The 19,822-nt window shown below is 43.2% G+C and overlaps 1 protein-coding gene across 1 annotated transcript in view; it reads right to left on the bottom strand.

Moving 5' to 3' along the window:
* The window catches only part of galnt16 (UDP-N-acetyl-alpha-D-galactosamine:polypeptide N-acetylgalactosaminyltransferase 16), a 38,703-nt gene that overhangs the window by 9,122 nt on the left and 9,759 nt on the right, over positions 1-19,822 (bottom strand). Inside the window, exons 2-8 of the mRNA XM_076748575.1 lie at positions 17,991-18,172; positions 16,210-16,308; positions 16,056-16,123; positions 11,708-11,773; positions 6,852-6,973; positions 1,250-1,337; positions 884-968 (exon numbers count right to left, since the gene is read on the bottom strand). Of these exons, the coding sequence (XP_076604690.1) occupies positions 884-968; positions 1,250-1,337; positions 6,852-6,973; positions 11,708-11,773; positions 16,056-16,123; positions 16,210-16,308; positions 17,991-18,172 (710 nt within the window). The remainder of the gene's footprint in view (positions 1-883; positions 969-1,249; positions 1,338-6,851; positions 6,974-11,707; positions 11,774-16,055; positions 16,124-16,209; positions 16,309-17,990; positions 18,173-19,822) is intronic.

Raw genomic sequence — 19,822 nt, 5'->3', positions numbered from 1 at the left:
TAGTTTTATGACCTTAAAGATCCCCTCCACACATGTTTTAAGGCATACACAAACATTGTCTGATGTGGTTTTTGGAGAAACAAAGTATAAGCAAAATAAGTAAAAGTATGTTTTTCATTGCTCAAGTTAAACTGCTGGACACGAGACGTCTCCTCCTTCACCGTGAAGTCAGCTCTGGAGGCTTTAGGTTTCCACACTCGTGTAAGACGAATACTGGACCGGGATTGGCTTCCACACTATTTGTGATGTCACAAATCCTGCTCATGAGCCCGTCTCTTAAAATTAGATTTTCAACGAGCGCAGAGAAAATTTAGACTTTGAGCGATGGATGTGAAAACAGCCTCCCGGTGTCAAACTCTGCACAGCGAGGCTCAAACATTCAACTGTCGGAACAAGAAGGAAAACACACTTCGACTGGAGGGGGACTTTAATATTTCAGGTTTGTGCTAACGTCTTGTGTATTACTAAATTAATCAGTGTTTAATGACTTTACCGGTTAGTATTTTAGCATAGAGAAAAACAAAGTGTGCAACACTAAGAGGCCCCCCGCAGGTTCATCCTGCCACGGGCGAAGCAGTTTAATCTGAGATATCCTGGATGTTCCCAGGAAATCCGAGACAGGCAAAAAAGGTTTTATATTATTAAACGAGCAGTAATCCTATAACTGGGATCTAGTCTGGGATCACTGAGGTGAAGAACCTCTAAGAAGATGAATAATCTTTGTATTTTAATGCATTTCATGCTTAAAAATAGTTTGTTTTTACTTCCTTTGATATATTAATGCATATTTAATACAGAGACATAATGTGTGTTTATTATGAATTCTCCAGCTTTGGAATCAATGCTGTGGGACTGTGGATCACTACATCATAAAGGAACGCACCTGATTGGCTGCGTGGGGTCGCTCCTCGCCATTTTCTGCTCGATGGGAATCTGCTCCCATTTGAAGTGGAGGCTCCAGTCAAACCCTGGAGAGAAAGAGAGCGATAAGAGGGACCAAAGGTGAGAGCCGGCAGGTAGATGGACTCAGGTAAGAATTTAAGTCCTTGCAGGAAATCAGCTGTTGATCACAAACTTCACACACTGCACTTCCAGACTGACTTTAATCCATTCAGGAAATGTCTCTCATGGGTTTTGAGTTGATCTGGCGGGATCATGATGTCATTTAACGAGGGTTTTGTGTAACGGGGGTTTTCCAGCTGTGTGTTGTCAGCTGTTACTGTGCATGTTTTGAGTGCTGTGTCCCGACCTCCTCTCAAGTCTGCAGATGCAGCCAAGTAGGCGAAGTTATCCAGGCTGATGACGTCAATGATGGGGCTGACCACTCGCGTATGGTCCTGCATGGGAGGAGACGGACAGACGGACAGACAGACAGACGGACGTGTTATCACTGACACAGCTCTTTATTTGCTCTTAAAAAAATATTCATATGCTGTTTTTAACTGTTCTGCAATGATGGGACTCAGACAGGTTTTAGACATTATGATCCGTTACACTGAATTCATAGAGGAAAGATCGTTAACAGTCACATTCATCCCTGATAGCAGATCCAGCGTCAGTAATTAAACACAGAGCTCGACGGCCTTATGTTTCTGAATAATTAGGATGGAAAGTTAAAGCTCTTTTTAATGACAGATGAATTGCAGATTAAGGCTTTCTGGCACAACTTTAATTAAGGTGCGCGGAGAAGGGGAAATAAATCGAAAGAGGTCAAAACTCTTCTATCGAGAGGAACGATGCAGCTAATCCTGCTGCAAGACATTTCAGTGGAATGAAGCGTCACATTTCATCTGAGGCGTGGAAGAGATAAGGCTCCGTTAAAGAGGTGTTAATGTCAGTTTACTCAGGAAAAAGGGAGCCATTTAGATTTGTCTGCAGCTGTGTTTTCTAAGTTCTTAATTATTTACTGTTAACACTTAATTTTACCCCCTGATTTATCATGAATAAGCAGTTTATAAACACTTAGCAGATGTGGATGACACACCGCTATGTATTTGGATTGTAAGGGCGTTTATGAATGTGTGAGTTATGAGCGTTCCTGAGCTCATGCAGTCATCTCCTTTATCCAATCATGTGTTCACAAAGTGGTGAACCTCGCTCCATCCTCGCTCGTGATCGACTGAGCCTTTCCAGGATGCCCCTTTCATACCCAATCATGATACTGTCACCTGTTACCAGTGAACCTGTTTACCTGTGGAATGATCCAAACAGGTGTTTTTGGATCTTTCCCAGTCTTTAGTTGCTCCTGTCCCAACATGTTTGAAACTTATTGCTGCATCAAATTCAGAATAAGCAGATATTTACGAAAATCAATGAAGCTGATGAGGTCAAACATTAAATATATTGTCTTTGTGCTGTTTTTAATTGAGTCTGAAGCTCGTTAAACTAAAATCTTTTATTGAAAAATGCCTCTTGGGACATGAATCTTCCTCGAGCTCAGGTGAAAGTTCAGCAAAGTAATTAAATTTTCTTAAATATACATATGGTAATGAATATTAAATATCAGATCACGCTCTTGGGGCAATTAACTTGTCACCCACTGCAATATATGACTAAAGATGGGTTTAATAAGAGCAGTCAGAGCCCACCTCCCTCTTTCTGGAACAGTGCACTGTACTAATGTAAGTATGCTCAAAGTAGATTTTAACACATCCTTTATTTGAGTTGTGTGATGTTGTTAAGTTTGCACTCTTTTTTCTTGTACACTGGTTGTTCTGCGCCTCTGAACGTGCCAAACCTCCCTGTTTTTCCCTCAGTTTACACTGAATTCATGACAAGAAAACTCTGAACCGAAAACTACCTCCTGCTGGAGGAGAAACATGAACCATAAAGTAAACACAGCGGAGAACAGTTGATTGTTGATAGCGTGTGTGTGTTTGTGTCTGCATCTGTCTGTGAATGTGTGTCAGAGCCAACACTGCTGTTTGCCCATAAGGCATCTCTGTATGTGTGTGTGTGTGTGTGTGTGCGTGTTCGTGTAGTCGAAGAGCTTAACATTGGGACAATCCAAATGACTGTTTCCAATTAGAGCCATCCCTCTCTTTGCTCAGAGGCTGAACCCCTCGTGAACTTTGTGTGCATTGCAGTAAAGAGTGCGGGGGAAGTGTGAAATGCCACTCTGGCAAAGAGCAATTTGGAAAGTGATGCTCTCAACAGCTTTAAGCAATAGACATTTATTGGGCTTTTAATGAGCCTCTGTGATTTGGCGATGCAATGCACTTCCAAAATGGATGTCACCGATGATCTCTCTCTCTGCCCTCTTTCGCTCTCCCTCTCTCTGGGAATTTATTACAGCTGTGCTGTGGTTTTGTCACTTACATGTGGCTGCTTTTGATGTCGTCAAAAAGGGGATTTAAGCTCATTTGTGTGCATTTCGACTGCATGCCAATTTGTGGAAAAGTGACATGATTTGCACAATGAGGTGAAAAAAGGGAAAGAGGACAGAGGAAGCTGAAGTACGAGCAGCAGAGGAGAATAAAAAGCTTTAGACTCCACGCTGCTTGATGTGTGGAGATCTCTACTCCTCTGCTTCACTGCCCAGTAAAGTCACATCAGACTGTTTACCTTCACTTCTTCAGGTCCCTAAAATGGTTTCGCAAAGTCACTCTTTGCTTAATGAGGTAATTGAAGTTTCAGTTCATGGAGTCACAAGCCAATAAGGTTGGAGGCCCCTGCATTAGTTATGGAAGAGACGCATGAAAAAGAGGGGAGAGGGGAATCATACATTAGCTACTTATTAAGTGTATAACTGCCCCTCCCTCCAGGTGGTCCCTGAACGCAGCACGGACATAGTGGTTACGTGTCATCGAACGTTTGCATCATGGCAAATGTCAAGAAAAGAAAAGTAGATGCCGAGTGTCGCACTTTCCGAGAAAAAACGGACAAACAGTTTGTGAAGACGAGCTCGCAGAGATGAAAATCTTGAGCGTCATTGCAGCTACAAGCATGCTGAACTGGACGAGCTGCTGTGACAAATGCGCTTTGACAAAGTGAACGCTCTTTGGCGGAGTTTGGGAGCCCAACAAGCAGCTTTCACAAGACCACATTCTGACTACGCAGGCACATTTCGTGGCGATAGCTAAGCTAACAGCTAAGAAACTGAAACCTTATGGAGAAGGAGAATCTGTGAATCTGTGAAGGAGTTCCTTGTTGCTGCTGTGGACCTGTTAGCCTCAGATAAAGTACGATTGTGCAAAGGTCCCTGAGGTGTTTGGCCTTCCAGAGCATGTAGAGTAAACAAAAGGAGCATATTTGCCTTCGCTGTTTAATCTGGAAGCAGCTGATGTTGTATAGACTCACTTCTGCTCAAGACTGACGTAAACCTGAAAAACCGGCTGCGAGTAGCATCATCATCATCACTACCATCTGGCATCAAACGTCTCACCGACAAGAAGCAGCCGTCACAGAGATTACTGTGATACATGTGTTCAGTCATTTAGTGTGGCCCTCAAAGGATGTTAGGAAAAGTGAAAAGGCCGTTAACAGGACAAAGGTTCCCCACCCCTGCTTTATAATCATTCTCCATGGACTGAAACAGATAATGACTTTTGAGAAATAAAGAAGTATTAAAGGAGTGACCACGCTGGAGACAGTGCAGTGATAGGCTCCACTTTTCACTCAACTTAAATCCTTAATCCCCCAACATTTGTGAGTGGTGAGCTCATTACTGGTACATCACCACTAATTAAATTCAACAGCTTTCAATTGCCGTTCTAAATTAGCAAATGAAAACTGCCATCATGCTGCATTAAAGGACATACAGAACCGTGATCCCTCGGCTCTCAGGGGCCTTTACGACCCACGGGATCGCGGCACAGGAAGACGGCTGAGTGCGGGGCCGGGTGCAGCTGGGCCGAGGAACGGGTGAATTATCGCTGAGCCCGGCGCTCTCATGAATGCCAGACTAAAAGATTGTAATGCAAGCTGGATGAGTCACAGCTGCCTCGAGCCAAGGATGAGTGTACGGAAACACAAACACGATGTGCATACACTCACAATGTGTAGAGTCCTCTGAATAAAACATGGAGGGGTTTTATACGGCGGAGGCTTCTGAATATGTGGTTTGAATACGAGTTTTCTTGCATCCACAGTGAATGTTTTCGCCCGGGCTGTTGTCTGCTGTACTTTCTGAACAAACAGCAGACGTCTGGCCTTCAGAAAGGAGCTGCTTACTTTTTATGCTGTAAATATATCCGTCTTTCGAAGGAAAAATTCAGCATTTTTGGGAGCCATATTTGCTTTCTTGCTGAGATTTTTATCACCCTCTTATCTGTGTGGTGGAAATGAAGCTGCAGTCAGGAGATGGTTATCTCAGCCCAGCATAAAGACTGAACACTGGGACAAACAGCTAGCCTGACTCCATCCAGCGCCCCTAAAGCTCACTAAATAACATCTTTTCTTGCAGTGTAAAAGTGTAAAAACAGCCGTTTCTGGCAACAAATAGTGCAACATATAAACTGTGTAAATTGCCATTTTTGCACTTGAGGATTTGTACGGACGAAACAACTGAGATGTAATGTGTTAATTAATGAGCTTCAGAGGTGTTGACATGCCAGCTGTTTCCTGCTCCAGTCTTTATGCTAAGCTAAGCGAACTGGCTCCCAGTTACAGCTACATATTCACAACACAGACACGAGAGAGGTGAATGAATGTATTCCCCAAAATGTCAAACCTTAAATCAGATGTTGTGTCTTGTGTTTTCTGCTCATGGAGGAGGACTGGAGAAGCATTTGGAGCTTCTACAAGGCAGCAGAGAAGAGAAAAAGTAGATATCAGGAGTGGATGAAGAAATGAGGCAAAGTCTGAGTGTCAGACTTTAGTGGGAGCACAAGAGAGAAGTAATAACTGAGAAAAATAGGAGGTGAAACAGCTCCCACTGCAGAGACGGTGGGACTCTGCGATTTGGAGGAGCAGCTGTGCTGGTTAGAGCCCAGTCGCAGGTTAGTAATGTCAGGGGAGGGAGGGGACGGCCAGCAAATAGCCTATTACTCATTAGTGAGTGATGAAGGTCTCTTTCCACAGCTACATCTCTCTTTATCAAAATAGCAGACAGTCACGTCTGTGAAAGTGCACCCGTTCATCTCTGCAGACGCTGACGTGTCTCTAAATCATATATTTACACGCCGCGTGCGCTTCGCTGGTATGAAACTGATACGGAGAAGCAGACTGGGACAGAAGCACAGCCGAAATGCCCTTGAAGGTCCACGTGAAAATACCAGCGAGATTAAAAATGAGCAAAAAAAAAAAAAATCCCCCTGATAATAAAGACAGGCTGGTTTCGCATTTCATCCTGTTCACATTTTGAATTGTGAAACGTTCGTGTGTGAATGTGACGGCAGTGTCCCCGGTGGGCTGAATAATTCAATTTGCAGGAGTGAATGGAGAGAATCTTCCCAGCGCATTAGAAAGCGACTGTTTTTGATCAGAGAAGAACCCAGCATGCAGCCTGGAGCGGGAGCAAACACCGTCACCATGAGCAACACAAACCACTGCAGCGGCATAAAGCAGACCCACGACCAGTGAGACGCTGCAGAGTCAAGAGGAAGACGGACTGGTCGGGAAAACGGGCCCATTCTGTTTGTAGAAAGTGTGACATCTGGTGTCGTACCACTTAAATCTGAGCTGTGCTTATATAACTAGATGCAATGCCAACAAATTAGATCAGAGCCAATAAAATCTACCCTGAAAAGGAGCAAAATCCCCTGAAATTCACAGCAAATGTTCCACCTCCAAAATGCATGTGAGGGTATGAGAGTGTGTGTGTGTGTGTGTGTGTGTGTGTGAGCTGCACGTATTAAGCGTCTAATTGCAGAGTGTGAATGATGGCAGACTGCGAGCCCGTGTGTCAGTACCTCCTTGACTCTCTGGATCATCGGCTGCAGCCAATCGGTGTTGACCTCACAGTGGCTGTCCAGGAAGGTCAGGATGGAGGCCGAGGCCGTGTTGGCTCCTCGCACACGTGATCGGATCAGACCTGAGGGGAGCACACGGGAGAGATGACACTGAAGTCTGAAGTCTGAAGAGATGCTGATTGAACAATTCACCGGTCGCCTCCTCTTCCTGTGACTAACAGCGTAACATCTGCGCCTCTGTGGGAGTTTTGTCCACTTTGAGAAAAGTAGTGACTACGAAGCTCAGGCCCACTGTGTCTTCATCTGAGATGGGATGATTATGCACTTTTTTTTACTTCAACTCCCTCCTCACCTGCCTCAGCAAAGCCTCATCGACTGCTTACACGTGGTCCAAAATGCTGCTGCTAATCCACTGACCAGATCATCTAAAAGGTGTGTTAAGAGGAATTACTTGTTGTTCTGCAGCTTCTGCAGCAAAAGGGAAAGTGAGTGAGGACGGGCTGAGTCTCAGAGGCCATCGGTTATCATGTGATGACGATTTCACCTCCGGGGGCGACGGCCGATGTTTCCAGTGCAGCCAGCAGATGTCCAGAGAACCGATAACAGAGATCCTAGTTCTTCTGTGCGCCGGACATTGTTTACATCCGATAAGCAACCTGACAACAACTCGACGTTTTGGCTAATCTCTATAAACAGATATCTGCATATGGATTCAGCAGAGCACCAACATGTTGTCCCCAGCCTCCAGATTGTGGATCCACATGCAGATTTCTGTTCTGGAGGTCAGGACGGGGTTAATGAAAGGCACAGAGCTGTGATGACACACGCGGTGAGGCCCTCCACCCTTCTGCACAGTTTCACACCCAAACCTAAACCTTAAGATTATGCAAGTACATAATTCTTGAAGAAAGGTGCTGCATAAATAAACTTAGCGCTCACTCGACATGTCTTGAATGATCTCATCTTCGGCATGGAGACAACACATTTATACTGTGGGCAGGGACCAGGCGGGGAGGGTCCGACAGAATATGAGTTACTGTTGATGTTGGATGTGTTTCTTAGTATCTGACCCATTTTAGAAACTCATTTTCTGAATATTTTAACCTCTGCTGCATCGATTTTGACGATTCTTTTTAGAAACTGTCTCTTCAGTCCCTCAACTTCACACAGTGTTAATTCATACACCGATTTTCTCTAACTTAGTATTATTTTCAACAACGCCTTGCAACAAATGGACAGCTGTGTGGCCTTATTGCATCAGGTATGGACTCATCTTTGATTACAAGTCACTCACAGCATGTTTGCAAGGGATGTTTTTAAGTAGCTGAAGAGTTTTCTGCTGTCAAGCTCCTTTTAAGGTGCATTCATGAAGTCCTCGTGGCTCACGTTGTGTGTTTCACAGAAACATCAAACATCAAAGTGGGCCTGGAAGAGTTACATCTCCAGTTCTTTTCAAACTGGTGTCGATTTTCCTTTCAAGCTCTGAACAATTTGAAGCCCTTTGCTCATTTCTGGGATATTTACATTTGAATTTTAGGTGAAAGCGCTTCTACAGAACAAACAGTCTTTTGAAATGAAGCTGTTTAATTGGATTAGTCTGAAGTAGATACCAGAATGTGTCACGCTTTAAACCACATTAAATGGCTTGTAAAAAAAAAAAAAAAACAGGAGCCAAAAGGTGTTAATTTGGAGCTGAGAGTAGAGTCTATTTTTAAAGAAACCGAGTTCAGATCAGCTACAGGCAATAAAGGTGTGTTCTTCATCAAAAGTGTAACCACAGTCATTTGCACTTATTACAGAAAACTGTGGGGGAGGTTAATTAAACAGATGCATCTCATCATCTAAAGACTTTTGTTCCAAAGTCAAAGATCATAAAAGCAGAGAGAAACTTGTGAAATTGTTTGTTGATTGTGTTTGTTTTGTTGAAAGGAGAACAAAAAGCAGTCTCGCTCTCAGATGACGATTTGTACCTGACTCATCTGCACTAAACGCGACGCTCCATGAGGAGGTCATGCTTTTCGTGTCAGAGAATTAATTACAGCTTCCTCTTTTGTCGCACCACTTGAACATCTCGCAGCATCAGCAGGGAGGAAGATGCATTTGTGCCACACAGAAATACGAAGCGAGGGGACGGCGTGATTATTGTCCACATCTTTCTTTAAACTTGCAGAGCAGCGGCTTTGTAATGAGGCAGTTCTGTCTCAGGCCGCCTTAAAAGAGTCCATACAATGCAAAGCTGGACAGAATAAACAGATTTTAGCAGGATCTGGTAGGAAGAGGCTTGGCTCTGCGCTGCTCACTGCAGTTTGGTGCAGCAGAGCTTTGTTTATACTACACAAAAAGGCCTGATAAAGCAGCAGCAGCACAGAACGCCAGTGAAAAATTCATGTCAACACGTCCCACGAAAAGACAAAAACCAACAGTGTTGTTCTAGTTTGGTCTGTCTCTCAATACTTCCGCACTTCTCTGCTTTATCTGTGCTATAAATCTTTAAGAGCAGATCAAGAATACATAGTTTTGTTGTTAGAAAAGGCTCAACAGCTTCTTTAAACAACTGGGCGCTACAGTTTTTAGCACTTTCAGAAATTCTGTTGGAGACTGTCTTCAGCAGGATGGTGGATGTGGGATTGAATCCAAATAAAATACAGGGTCCATGTTTACTGTAAAGACAGAGCACGTCTCCCAGTGTAAGTGCGGCTCACTGATGTACTTTTAATGGAGCTCCAACATGCATCTGATGTTGCTACACAGACAACACTTGTTAGCGGGATCACACTGTTGTTGATTTTGGTCTTTTCTTGGAAGTTGTTGACAATAAAAAAAAATATGGAAATGAAGCCAATACGAAGTGTTGAAAACTGCAGTTCCTCAAATGGCCACTTGAGGCTGGCTCTAAAAGTGAGTCAGTCCCCATAGACCCCCATTTTAAAATGCCCAAGTTTACAGCAGAACATATACATACATGTATGTAACTCATTCAGCTTCATTCGGCCCGCCTCAGCTCCACCCACGCTTCACCTCTTTACCCATTTTTTGATTAGCTGGGAGTTTGGTGGAGTCAGACACTGCCAGCAAGGTGCTGCTGACACTGAGCTTCGCAGCGGCTCTTCAGACACCTCTGGGTGACGTCACAGAGATTACGGCCATGTTTTTTATGCAATCTATCGGCATGGCCTTTCAGCCTAATCCTAAATAAGTTTCTGGTGCTTTAACAGTTAATCGATTACTCTATGAGGAGAAAATGAATAACCAACTATGTTGATGCTGGATGAATCGAAAAAATGCCAAACATTTCCTGTCTCTGGCTTCCACTGTGAGCGTTTTTGCTCCTTGTGTTTTATAACACTGCTAATTGAATAAGAAAGAAGACAAATTGTTTGCGTACCGGACTGCTTCAACACTAGATTAAAGACAGGAGTTTACAGATGCTGCACGTCAGGTTTAAATTCATCGTCTCTGACATGAAAAGCCTCCTCGTGCTTGTTTGTTGTCACCGTCTGTACATTTAACCTCAGGCGGCGGTTTGACGCATTAAAGGAGAGAAAGTCAACGACGCCTGAAGGTGTGAAACCATTAAGAGTTGTGTAAAGCAGGAATGAAGTCTTAAAAGCATATGAACGGGGACTGTTCTCTTGTCTGTGCATTGATGACACGAGTGATAACTGTATATTTTTACTGCTTATTTTCCACCTAAAAACACCCAAGAAAAGCTCGATGGTTTGTTCTGTGACATGGATTTGGAGGCTGTTTAAACCTGAGCTCATCACAGCTCCGATGCCAGTCGGGAACTGCTGGCCTAAATCCAATATGCTTGTGTTTTGTCAGCATGCGGCTCGTAAGCCCAAACAAAGTCTTTCGTCTGCAGTCAGAGCAGCAACACAGGCAGCAACCTGAGGAAGGAGGGATTACTGATGGACATCCAAACAACTCGGCAACACCGCGTCTTCTGGCTTCTAGTCTGGCTGAACTTTCTCGTTTGTCGGTCGAGGATTTCATCTAATTAAGGGATTAATAACTCAGAAACCTGTGGGTGACGACTCAAACGATACCTCTATGGAAAAAATGGACAACAGGAAGTGACAAATCCAAATGTGCTACGCTGAACTCGACAGGAGGACAAAGACGACCTGCAGCTTTTTGAATTCTTGTTTTTGTACCTTTTTGTTCGCTTTCATTTATTTTTTGGTTTTTGTTTCTTTTGTTTCTCTCATGGATTATGGTTATTTGTCATTTTTTGTGGAGGGTTACTTCATTTGTTTTCTGATCTTCATGCTTGGCTTATTCTGCATTTTTTGCTCTTACTGATCGAGCACAATTTTAATTAGCATTTTTGTTGCTGTAATGAGGATCCCCGGAAGACGAGCAGCGACTGTGGAAGCTAATGGGGATCCATTAAAGAATAATAAAGGCTCTGATAAAGAGGCAACCTGAAAACTATTCTTATAATGGATTTTAAGTAATTTATCAAATGTATTTTCTGTGGTTTTCCTCAGACAGAATGTGTTATTTGAAGACACCACCTTGGGCTTTGAGAACTCGCGATGCCGTTTTTTAATCATTAAAATGATGAATGAACAGTTTTCTTTGGGAATTGGGCTGAAAACATATCAATTTATCTATTTTTCTTTTACATTGTCCTCATCATGTTTTTAAATGTTGTTTTGCCTTATGTAAAGCAGGTTTTATTTTCCTAATGTAGAACTATAATCATGCTTATTGAAGATACTGTATGTAACAGTTACGCCTTCATGTTACTGCTCAAAAACACATCACATACAGCACCTTTGAGCCCAGACTCTTTTCCATTAAGCCAATTTGTTTCCCTCCGTCTCCCCCCCCGTCCCCCCCACACTCACCCTCTCTCCTGCCGTTCCTCAGGCAGCGCACTTTGGGGATCTGAGAGAGCAGCTGGCAGTCCTCAGCTGGAGGAGGAGAGCAGAGGAGATGGGATGTTATGATGGAAGCAGAACACACACTGAGAAAAACATACCTCCTCGTGGCCTCGTCTCGCACGCTGTCACTCACAAACCCACCGCGCTGCCACACATACATGGATTTAGTGCACTTAGTCACACATAACCACAGTCGCACAAGGAGATAGTTACACAAATACACACCCTCGGCAAAGGCCACTTACGCCACAGGATAATATGACCCTTAACACATTACAACACTCGGAAAGACAAACACGAAAAGCTCAGAGTGACTGAGTGTTCATACAAAAGAGCTTCATTTCTCTGCGTAATTTAATTCAGAATCCATTTCCCCCAAACACATCCAGCGAGGAGCCCATTCCCATCATCCACTCCCTGATTCTGCATGAGCCATCTCTGCCGCAGACCTTTTGTTGATGCGCACGGAAGGACATCATTACAAACAACATGCAAACACAGGTACACACACACACACACACACACACACGGCCGTGATAGGATTAGCATTAGCGGCAGAGAGTGAGTGTGATCTTGCTGAGGGATTGTGGGTGGATCAAGCAGGCCTCCTCCCCAGCAGCGATGCAGCCTTATGCTGACAGAAACAAGCATGACAAGTTGTAATCCTCCTTGATTAAATTTGCTGTGTGTACACACCTGTTTGTTTTCATTTAAGCTGTCGAATCAAAAAGGACGCGCCTGCGTGAGAGCACCAGTGTATTAGTGCTTTAGCGTTGCTCATAAGGAGGGGACAGCTGGTGTGTGTGCGTGAAGAGGAGGGGGGCTTTAACCGCTCAGGGATGAAGAGCAGAAAGTCACAGATCACACCCACTGAGCAGATGTTGTATACTTTCAGCCAGATTGCGTGTGCGTGCGCATGCATTATACAGTCACATGCACGCAACTGCACACTGCGCGCTACTATTACGCATGTTTAAAATACAAAGTGAGTTCATGCAGGAAAAACGACTAAATGAAGTGGAATTTTAAGTGGCAGACTACCTACGAAAATGCACTAATTTAAGCTGCTTGTCAATTTTGTCCCATAATGCACTGCAGAAACAAAAGAGCGACAAACGAGTAAAGCAATAAAAACAAGAAACAAATCGATGGGAAATTTCAAATGAGCATTAGCGACACACAGCTAACAGCGGCTCACGGTGTTTGTTGAGGTGTCTCAACACTTTTGGAGTCACACGCTGTCGTCTGGACTCGCGGTAAAGATCACTGTCCTTGATTGAGGACGATGTCCTCATGATTAAGGCAAGACTTAATAGGATTACACTCAGGCAGGACGATCCCTCCCCTGTTGCTGTCCCCACCTCCTCCTCCCCCAGCTGTCTGTCTGCCGGCTCACATCCACTGACCAGTAAGCCCACACTCTCACCTGACTGCCTGTCTTAACACCTGAATTTATCTATTTACTTATTTGGCCTTGCTGGTTACTTAAAAACGTGATAATGCTTGAAAAAACAGTCTGAAAAGTGGGCGCTTTAAAAGGGGACGGCCGAAAACAAATCCATTACGCAATACGTTGTATTAGGTTGCTGTAATTTTTGCAAAACACGGGCAAATAAAAACAGTCCAGAGACAAAATGTGCCTTTGTAATTTGGGTGAAATGAAGTTTCTCAACACTAAGATGTTATTTTCAGTAATTGGTGCCCACAGAGGAGAAAAGTTACGCTGTTTAAGTGTCAGTCTGCTCTGACAGTATTGCATCCAGATGGTAAAATCAATGGTTTACTGTAAAAACAAACCACATTCAGAGCCACACTTTGAATTATCGAACTCAAAAAGAAATTTTGCAAAACTGGCATTTGTTTGAAGTCGACAGCGTGAGATGTTTTTCATTTAAACATTAAAGCCGTCTGCAGCAAACCATGCTCCCTTTGTCAAAAGATTTCAGCTGCTTTGCTTTCATCAGGACGGTACCTGAGATCCTTTCTGTGTCTTTATATACAACCCATTGATGTGACTTAAACTGAGACTGTGACTGAAAAAACATCCATGAACAGTTATAGAAGAAGCCATAAAAAAAACCCCTGATGGAGGCAAAATGATTGGAGAAGAGATCTTAAAGAGAATAATCAATGTTCGTCTGACCTCATGCAGTGATTTGGGGTTTTAGAGAACTGAAGCAGCAGTTTTATTTTACTTTTCTGAGCGGGGATCACTGAGGCTTTTAATAAAATGCAGCACTGAAAAGCGGCAGCACAGGGAGACCACAGAGTTAGCTAATGGGAGGCTTACTGGTTCACAGTCTAAACTAAAAGCCGCAAACAGGAAGCGAGGTGTTTCACGTGATAATTGACGTCCTGAAATCCGAAACAGGGAGGAGGTCTGAAGTCAAGGAACGGACAGCGATGAGGCCGTTTTCCAGTCTGACCTCGCGGTGCAGCCAGTTCAGCATGTGTGCAGGTTGACTGCAATAAACAAGGCATTAGGCGGCTAATAAAGCTCCTGCTGCTACCGCCGCTGACTGAGACACTACTGTTTAGATGTCTGGCCAGCCCTGACACCTCCGAGTGTGCCTCGGTGTGTGTGTGTGTGTGTGTGTGTGTGTGTGTGTGTGTGTGTGTGTGTGTGCGCACAGGGCATGAGTACACTGTGAATGTAGGTCGCTGTGCTGTTCCCACAGACAGAAGATACATGTGGTGGTAATTACAGAAAGCGCTGTGGACGGTGTAAAGCATGAGCTCATATAATTCTTCTGCCTAATGCTGACAAAGGGGAATGATTACTAAAATGTGGTGATCCTTTAAATCCACGGCTACATAAAAATACAACTCGCACATTATGGGTCTATTAAGGGATTTGCTTTCTAAATGTCAAGGTCAGTCAGACCGCTAACTTTCTTTTATATAGAAACAAATCAGTTTCTCATGACGGTTGCAGCTCCAGCTCATTTCCGCTCTTGCTGTCATCCCTCGGCAGCATCGCTGATCGGTTACATAAAAAGAAGCCAAATCCTCAGGATGCTCTCACCTTCGATTCAACGTCTGATTTCCTGTGATGGCAGACATCAGTGTGACATGTCCTCAAAGCCACTCCTGTCTCCTCGCATTATCCGCCACCTACGTTTTCCAATTATTTGGCTTTTCTCGTTTGCTGGAACATTCCTTTGACACTGGCATCGCACATATTCACAGCAGATGGCAGAATGAAAAGAGCTTAACACCTGGCACCCACGGCCGCTGCCAGGATTTTAAAAATGCAGAAATACAAATTCCCTCAGTGCCCCAAAGAATATTTAAACAAGAGCTATCGGACTGCAAAATGGTAAAATTAGTTTTTCTCTCAACCATTTTGTTGTACTTTTTGAAAATGCATCTCCCTAAAAGCTTTCTCCAAATTGCCAGGGCTCTGCATAATCATGGTGGACACCGACATTCTTTCATTTTACTGGATTAAAGCAATTTTTTCTCCACTATGAATGAAAAAATGACAACATATTGAGCATAAATACATCTGAATCAGCCTTCAACCTGCGCTAACAGGCTTTCTTGGTCGCAGAGGCAGCAATAACAAGCTGTAAACACAACACTGACATATGATCACCTTTTAAGTTGTTATGGCAAACTGTTAGCAAACAGCTTATAGCGGCTTCCAGATGGCAGTGTGGGTAAACAGACATACGCTGGTAATGTGTGTCTAACCATCCTGGAATCCTTTAAGATTGCTAAGCTAATCTAGAGTTTTGAGGAAATGAATATGTCGAGGTCTGGGAAAAAGGAGTTAAAACAAGAGAACTGGTGTATGCTAGAGTCTGACTCGAATTGGAGCCACAGAAAACCAAATCTCACTTTTTGCAGACGATGCTGTCTTGTTTTTGAAAAGTTTAGGTTCCTCTATCCCCGCTCTGTTAGAACTCATTAGGCCTTTTTGAGAAGATCCAGAGATGATAATAAAAAAAAACACTTGAAAATCTTCAATTATCAAACTCAATGAGGAAGAATTTAAGTGTACATGTCCTTAAATTTCACTTGACAGTAACATTGCATCAAATATGGACTTGATATGGAGTCGGTGTCACAGTCTATATACCTATTTCTCTTTTGAAGAAACATTTTTCTTCCACCAGTTTTCTTGTTTACTCAATAATTTCATGTTTTCTTCACTAAGCAAAGCTGAGGGGAACTGCTGAGTCAGGAGATGATTCTGCTTATGTATGTCTCCTGATTTGTCCCCAAAGCAATGCACAGGAAAAAGACTTCAACGGAAGCTACATCTTAACCAGCTTTCAGCTCCAGGAAAAACAAAACAGAAACTCACGGTCAGAGCTGAAGTCATCTATCAAGATTATCTCTTGAATCAGAGACGGAGGACTTCGCATCAGGACACTGAAGTGGAGAGAAAGCAGATCAGAAAACGTAAGTCGGCGTCATTGTTCCTGTCTAATCGGGCCTCCTGTGTGCGACCTCATTACCTTTTGATGGTGCGAAGGAGCGTGGAGCGAGCCTCATTGTGGAAAGTGATGATGATGCTCGTGGAGGGAAGGTCAGCGTCGTAATTCAGAGACGCACACCTGGCGAGAGACGGATTAATGACAGTGAAAGCACCTTTAACCTCTTCCTCTGTAGAAACCACATGCATGTGTTAAACTGCCTCAGATGCCTTTAACACACATACACACACACACACACACCGGGCAGCATTTTGGGCAGCGGTGATTTGCAGCGGTGCCCCATGGAGTCGCCTAAGCTTTGTTGCCGTAGTGACATGGAAATATCCGGTTGCCAGGCAACAACGGCACAGGTGTCTGACCCTCTGCTGTACTCTGGTACCTGTTGCTGGGAGCTTCAAGCCAAGGTCCAAAGACACGAAGACGAAATATCGCAGGCCACTGATTCTGTTACTGTAAACCAACTCGCTGTTTGATTGAAGACACAAAATAACACGTTCATTGCTCCTTTGTTTCTTGTTTTCACAGAAGAAGAAAAGTTAAGGCTACAAACAATTCACACTGAGGAGTCATTGTTACAAGATCAAAGCTGATGAAGGTGGTACGATGCCTCCATTCGCTTAATTTATAACTACATACCGGTATTGAATTGATCAATCATTTTATATCATTTCACTTTAGAGTATTTGAAGAGGCTTAACTGACCTCGTATCTTGTTTATTGTCCATAATTCTTTTCTGGTTATGACTCACTTATGTGTATTCTTGTTATTTTGCTTCTCAGTATTAACAGGCAGTTACTGTAAAAGTGCACGCACACTCAGCCAACCTGCCCTGTTGTATATAGAGGCTGTATAAATAGAGGCTGAGTAAAAATAAATGATGGGTTGCCAGTTACCAACATTTGTCTCTGCGAGGCCTCCTCTGTGCTGTAGTCGTTCTTAGGTAAGTTTTATGCAGTATGAGAACGCTGATGGAGGTCAACAGAGAGGAAACACTAGCCGACACGAACTTGACAGACATACTCTGTCCACTCTGAAAGAGGGTTTTGAATGTCACTTACAGCGAGCACAATTGCAGACCTTTATCAGGAAGTGTTTTTTAATCATTTCGGTATTCAGCGCACCAAACACAATTTCACCTGAAGCCAGACTAAGCTGTAAAATTGAATCTGAAGGCTCATTCTTCACCTTGGACACAGCAGCTTGAAAACACGAATTTTCAAAGGAACGTCCAATTTATTTGGAGCAACTGCATTCCCTGAGGAAGCCGACAAGATGTGGCTGACACAAACAAAGCCTCAGAAACAAGAAATTCAGACCTTGTTTTGGGTTTTTTTTGACCAAAACTTCATGTTTGTCAGGCACAGTAGTTTCAGTCTTTGTTGAGGTTTATAGCTTGTGTCTTTATCCAAATTCTCCTAAAATGGATCCCAAATCTGTTTGTATTTTTCAGCAAGACAAATGTCTTTTCTCAAGGTGTGCTGAGGAAGTCATTTCAGCATCCACTGTTTAAGACGACAGGAAGAGAAACAGATTCCCAGTTCTTCAACATGAGCCTCTTGGTATCTTCAGCTTGATGTCAAACGAGGTGTTTACATCATTTTGTCAAACCCCTGTTTCTGAGGATCACAGCTGAGAGTGAATCCAGCAGTCTGGACAGTCAGGTCGGGTGAAGACTGCAATAAAATCACCTTATTTGACCCTTGAACTGCCTTTAAGAGTACAAGACATATTCTCCTAAACAACTCCAAATCCATGAGCAGCAGACAGACCGCACCTGGGCTGAGGCGTTAACCCTGCTCACCTGTAGTGTCGGGTGTCTCTGATGGCTCGCTCGCTGCCCAGCCGGTCGCTCTCCTGCAGGTTGAAGGCGTGATCTCTGTACGGGTCGTCCCCCGGCTTCAGCTGCTTCCCGGCCAGGTAGGCCTTCTCATCGAAGCCGCCCAGGAGCTGGCTCTGCTGCTCCACCCGCGGGGGCTGGGTCACCTGCAGAGGACACAAGGTAAACATTAAGGCAACATCTGAGAAAAATAAACGATAAAACTGGAAGTCAAAGACGGAATAAATGGTTAACAATCGAGGACGTTGAGGGATTTCTGTGACACACAAACACAAATCCACTCTGTGTCTTATGTTAACACAGAAAGGGAAAAACACAGCAGCACGAGTGGTTTTTGGTGTCAACACTCCAGTTCTTCACTGTCATCTCTTCTGTCAACAAACTATTCTTCTACCACATCCATTATTACAGAAATGGCTGCATGCCACAGCATCCTCATACAGACAATGTTTGGTACACTGTGCTCAACTGTCTCTGTTAATAAAACCGACAGCATTTAAGCTTTTTAATTCCGCTGTTGGTTTTGAATAAATTTCATAAACCTTCAGGCTAAAAATCTTCCTCAGCATATTAAAGAGCGACCTTCACAATGTTTGATGTTCTGGGTGAAAAATGCAACTATGGCCTCCACTTTGTGCTGAAAGTTCATTTTTGAAATTGGAAACAGTAATTGACAAATCACTCTCACTACAAGGTCCATGTACCTGGAAGCTGCTCTCAAGCTTTCAATCACATCACACCATATTTCTCAGCAAACAGAGAATTAAAATATCCGTTTCTCTGAACCCTTTCAGGACTTCTCATCCACGTTGGCTCTAAAGTGGAGACTGAGGCTCATATTGTATATTTTATTAGGACGGCATCTCATTATTATTTTCAGCATGGATTCATCTTGATTCATTTTTAATTAAACATTTGGTCTGTAAAGTCAGAAAATGGTGAAAAATTCCCCTCAGCTTTTCAAAGTGCTGAAGATGAGTCTTCAAATTCCTGGTTTTGTTCAAAGATGTTCAGCAGCAGACTGTGAGGTCTGCTTGAACGCCCTGGGAAAAGACTGAAGGTGGACCGTGAGTTTGCATTTGTTTTGTCAGATTGGTAGAGCTGAAACATTAATTGATTCATTTTTTGAATCATTTTAAGCTTCTAAATTGGGATATTTAGTTGCTTTTCTTTGTTTTATATCAGTGTAAATTGAAAATATTTGGAGTTTTGGGCTTTTAGTTGGACCAAACAAGCAGTGTTAAGATGTCACCTTTGACCTCATGATGGGCTTTGTCACTGTTTTCTGTTTTGTCACTGTTGACATTTTATAAACCAAACAACTCATCAATATAAAATAAATGTTGATAGAGTATTAAATAATGGTATTTGGCAGTTGCAGCCCAGTTTTCAGGGTCAAAATCAACTTTTACACTCCACAAACATATTAACGTCTAAGAAGATGAGAAGCTACGACACTTCAGAAGCTGGAGTGTTTCACATTTTTGCCATTTTGATAAATGTCTCAAACTATTACTAGATTATCAAAATTGTTGCTGATTAAATTTCTGTTGATCAACAACTTAATCAATTGTAAATGGACTTGGAAAGCGCCTTTCATCCTTGGTGAAGAAAGCTTTCTATAATTCACACACACAACAGGCAACTGGGAGCGATTTGGGGTTTTGGTGACTTGTTCAAGGACACTTTGACATGTGCACAGGAGCAGCTGGGAATTGAGAAACTGACCCTGAGATTAATGGACAACTCGCTCTCCCTCCTGGGCTTCTGCAGGCCGGGTTAAGCAATAAACAAAT

The sequence above is a fragment of the Chaetodon auriga genome, chromosome 14, assembly GCF_051107435.1.
Source record: "Chaetodon auriga isolate fChaAug3 chromosome 14, fChaAug3.hap1, whole genome shotgun sequence".
NCBI lineage: Eukaryota > Metazoa > Chordata > Actinopteri > Chaetodontiformes > Chaetodontidae > Chaetodon > Chaetodon auriga.
Note: the sequence above shows the minus strand (reverse complement) of the source record. Positions and strands in the feature narration are given on the sequence as shown.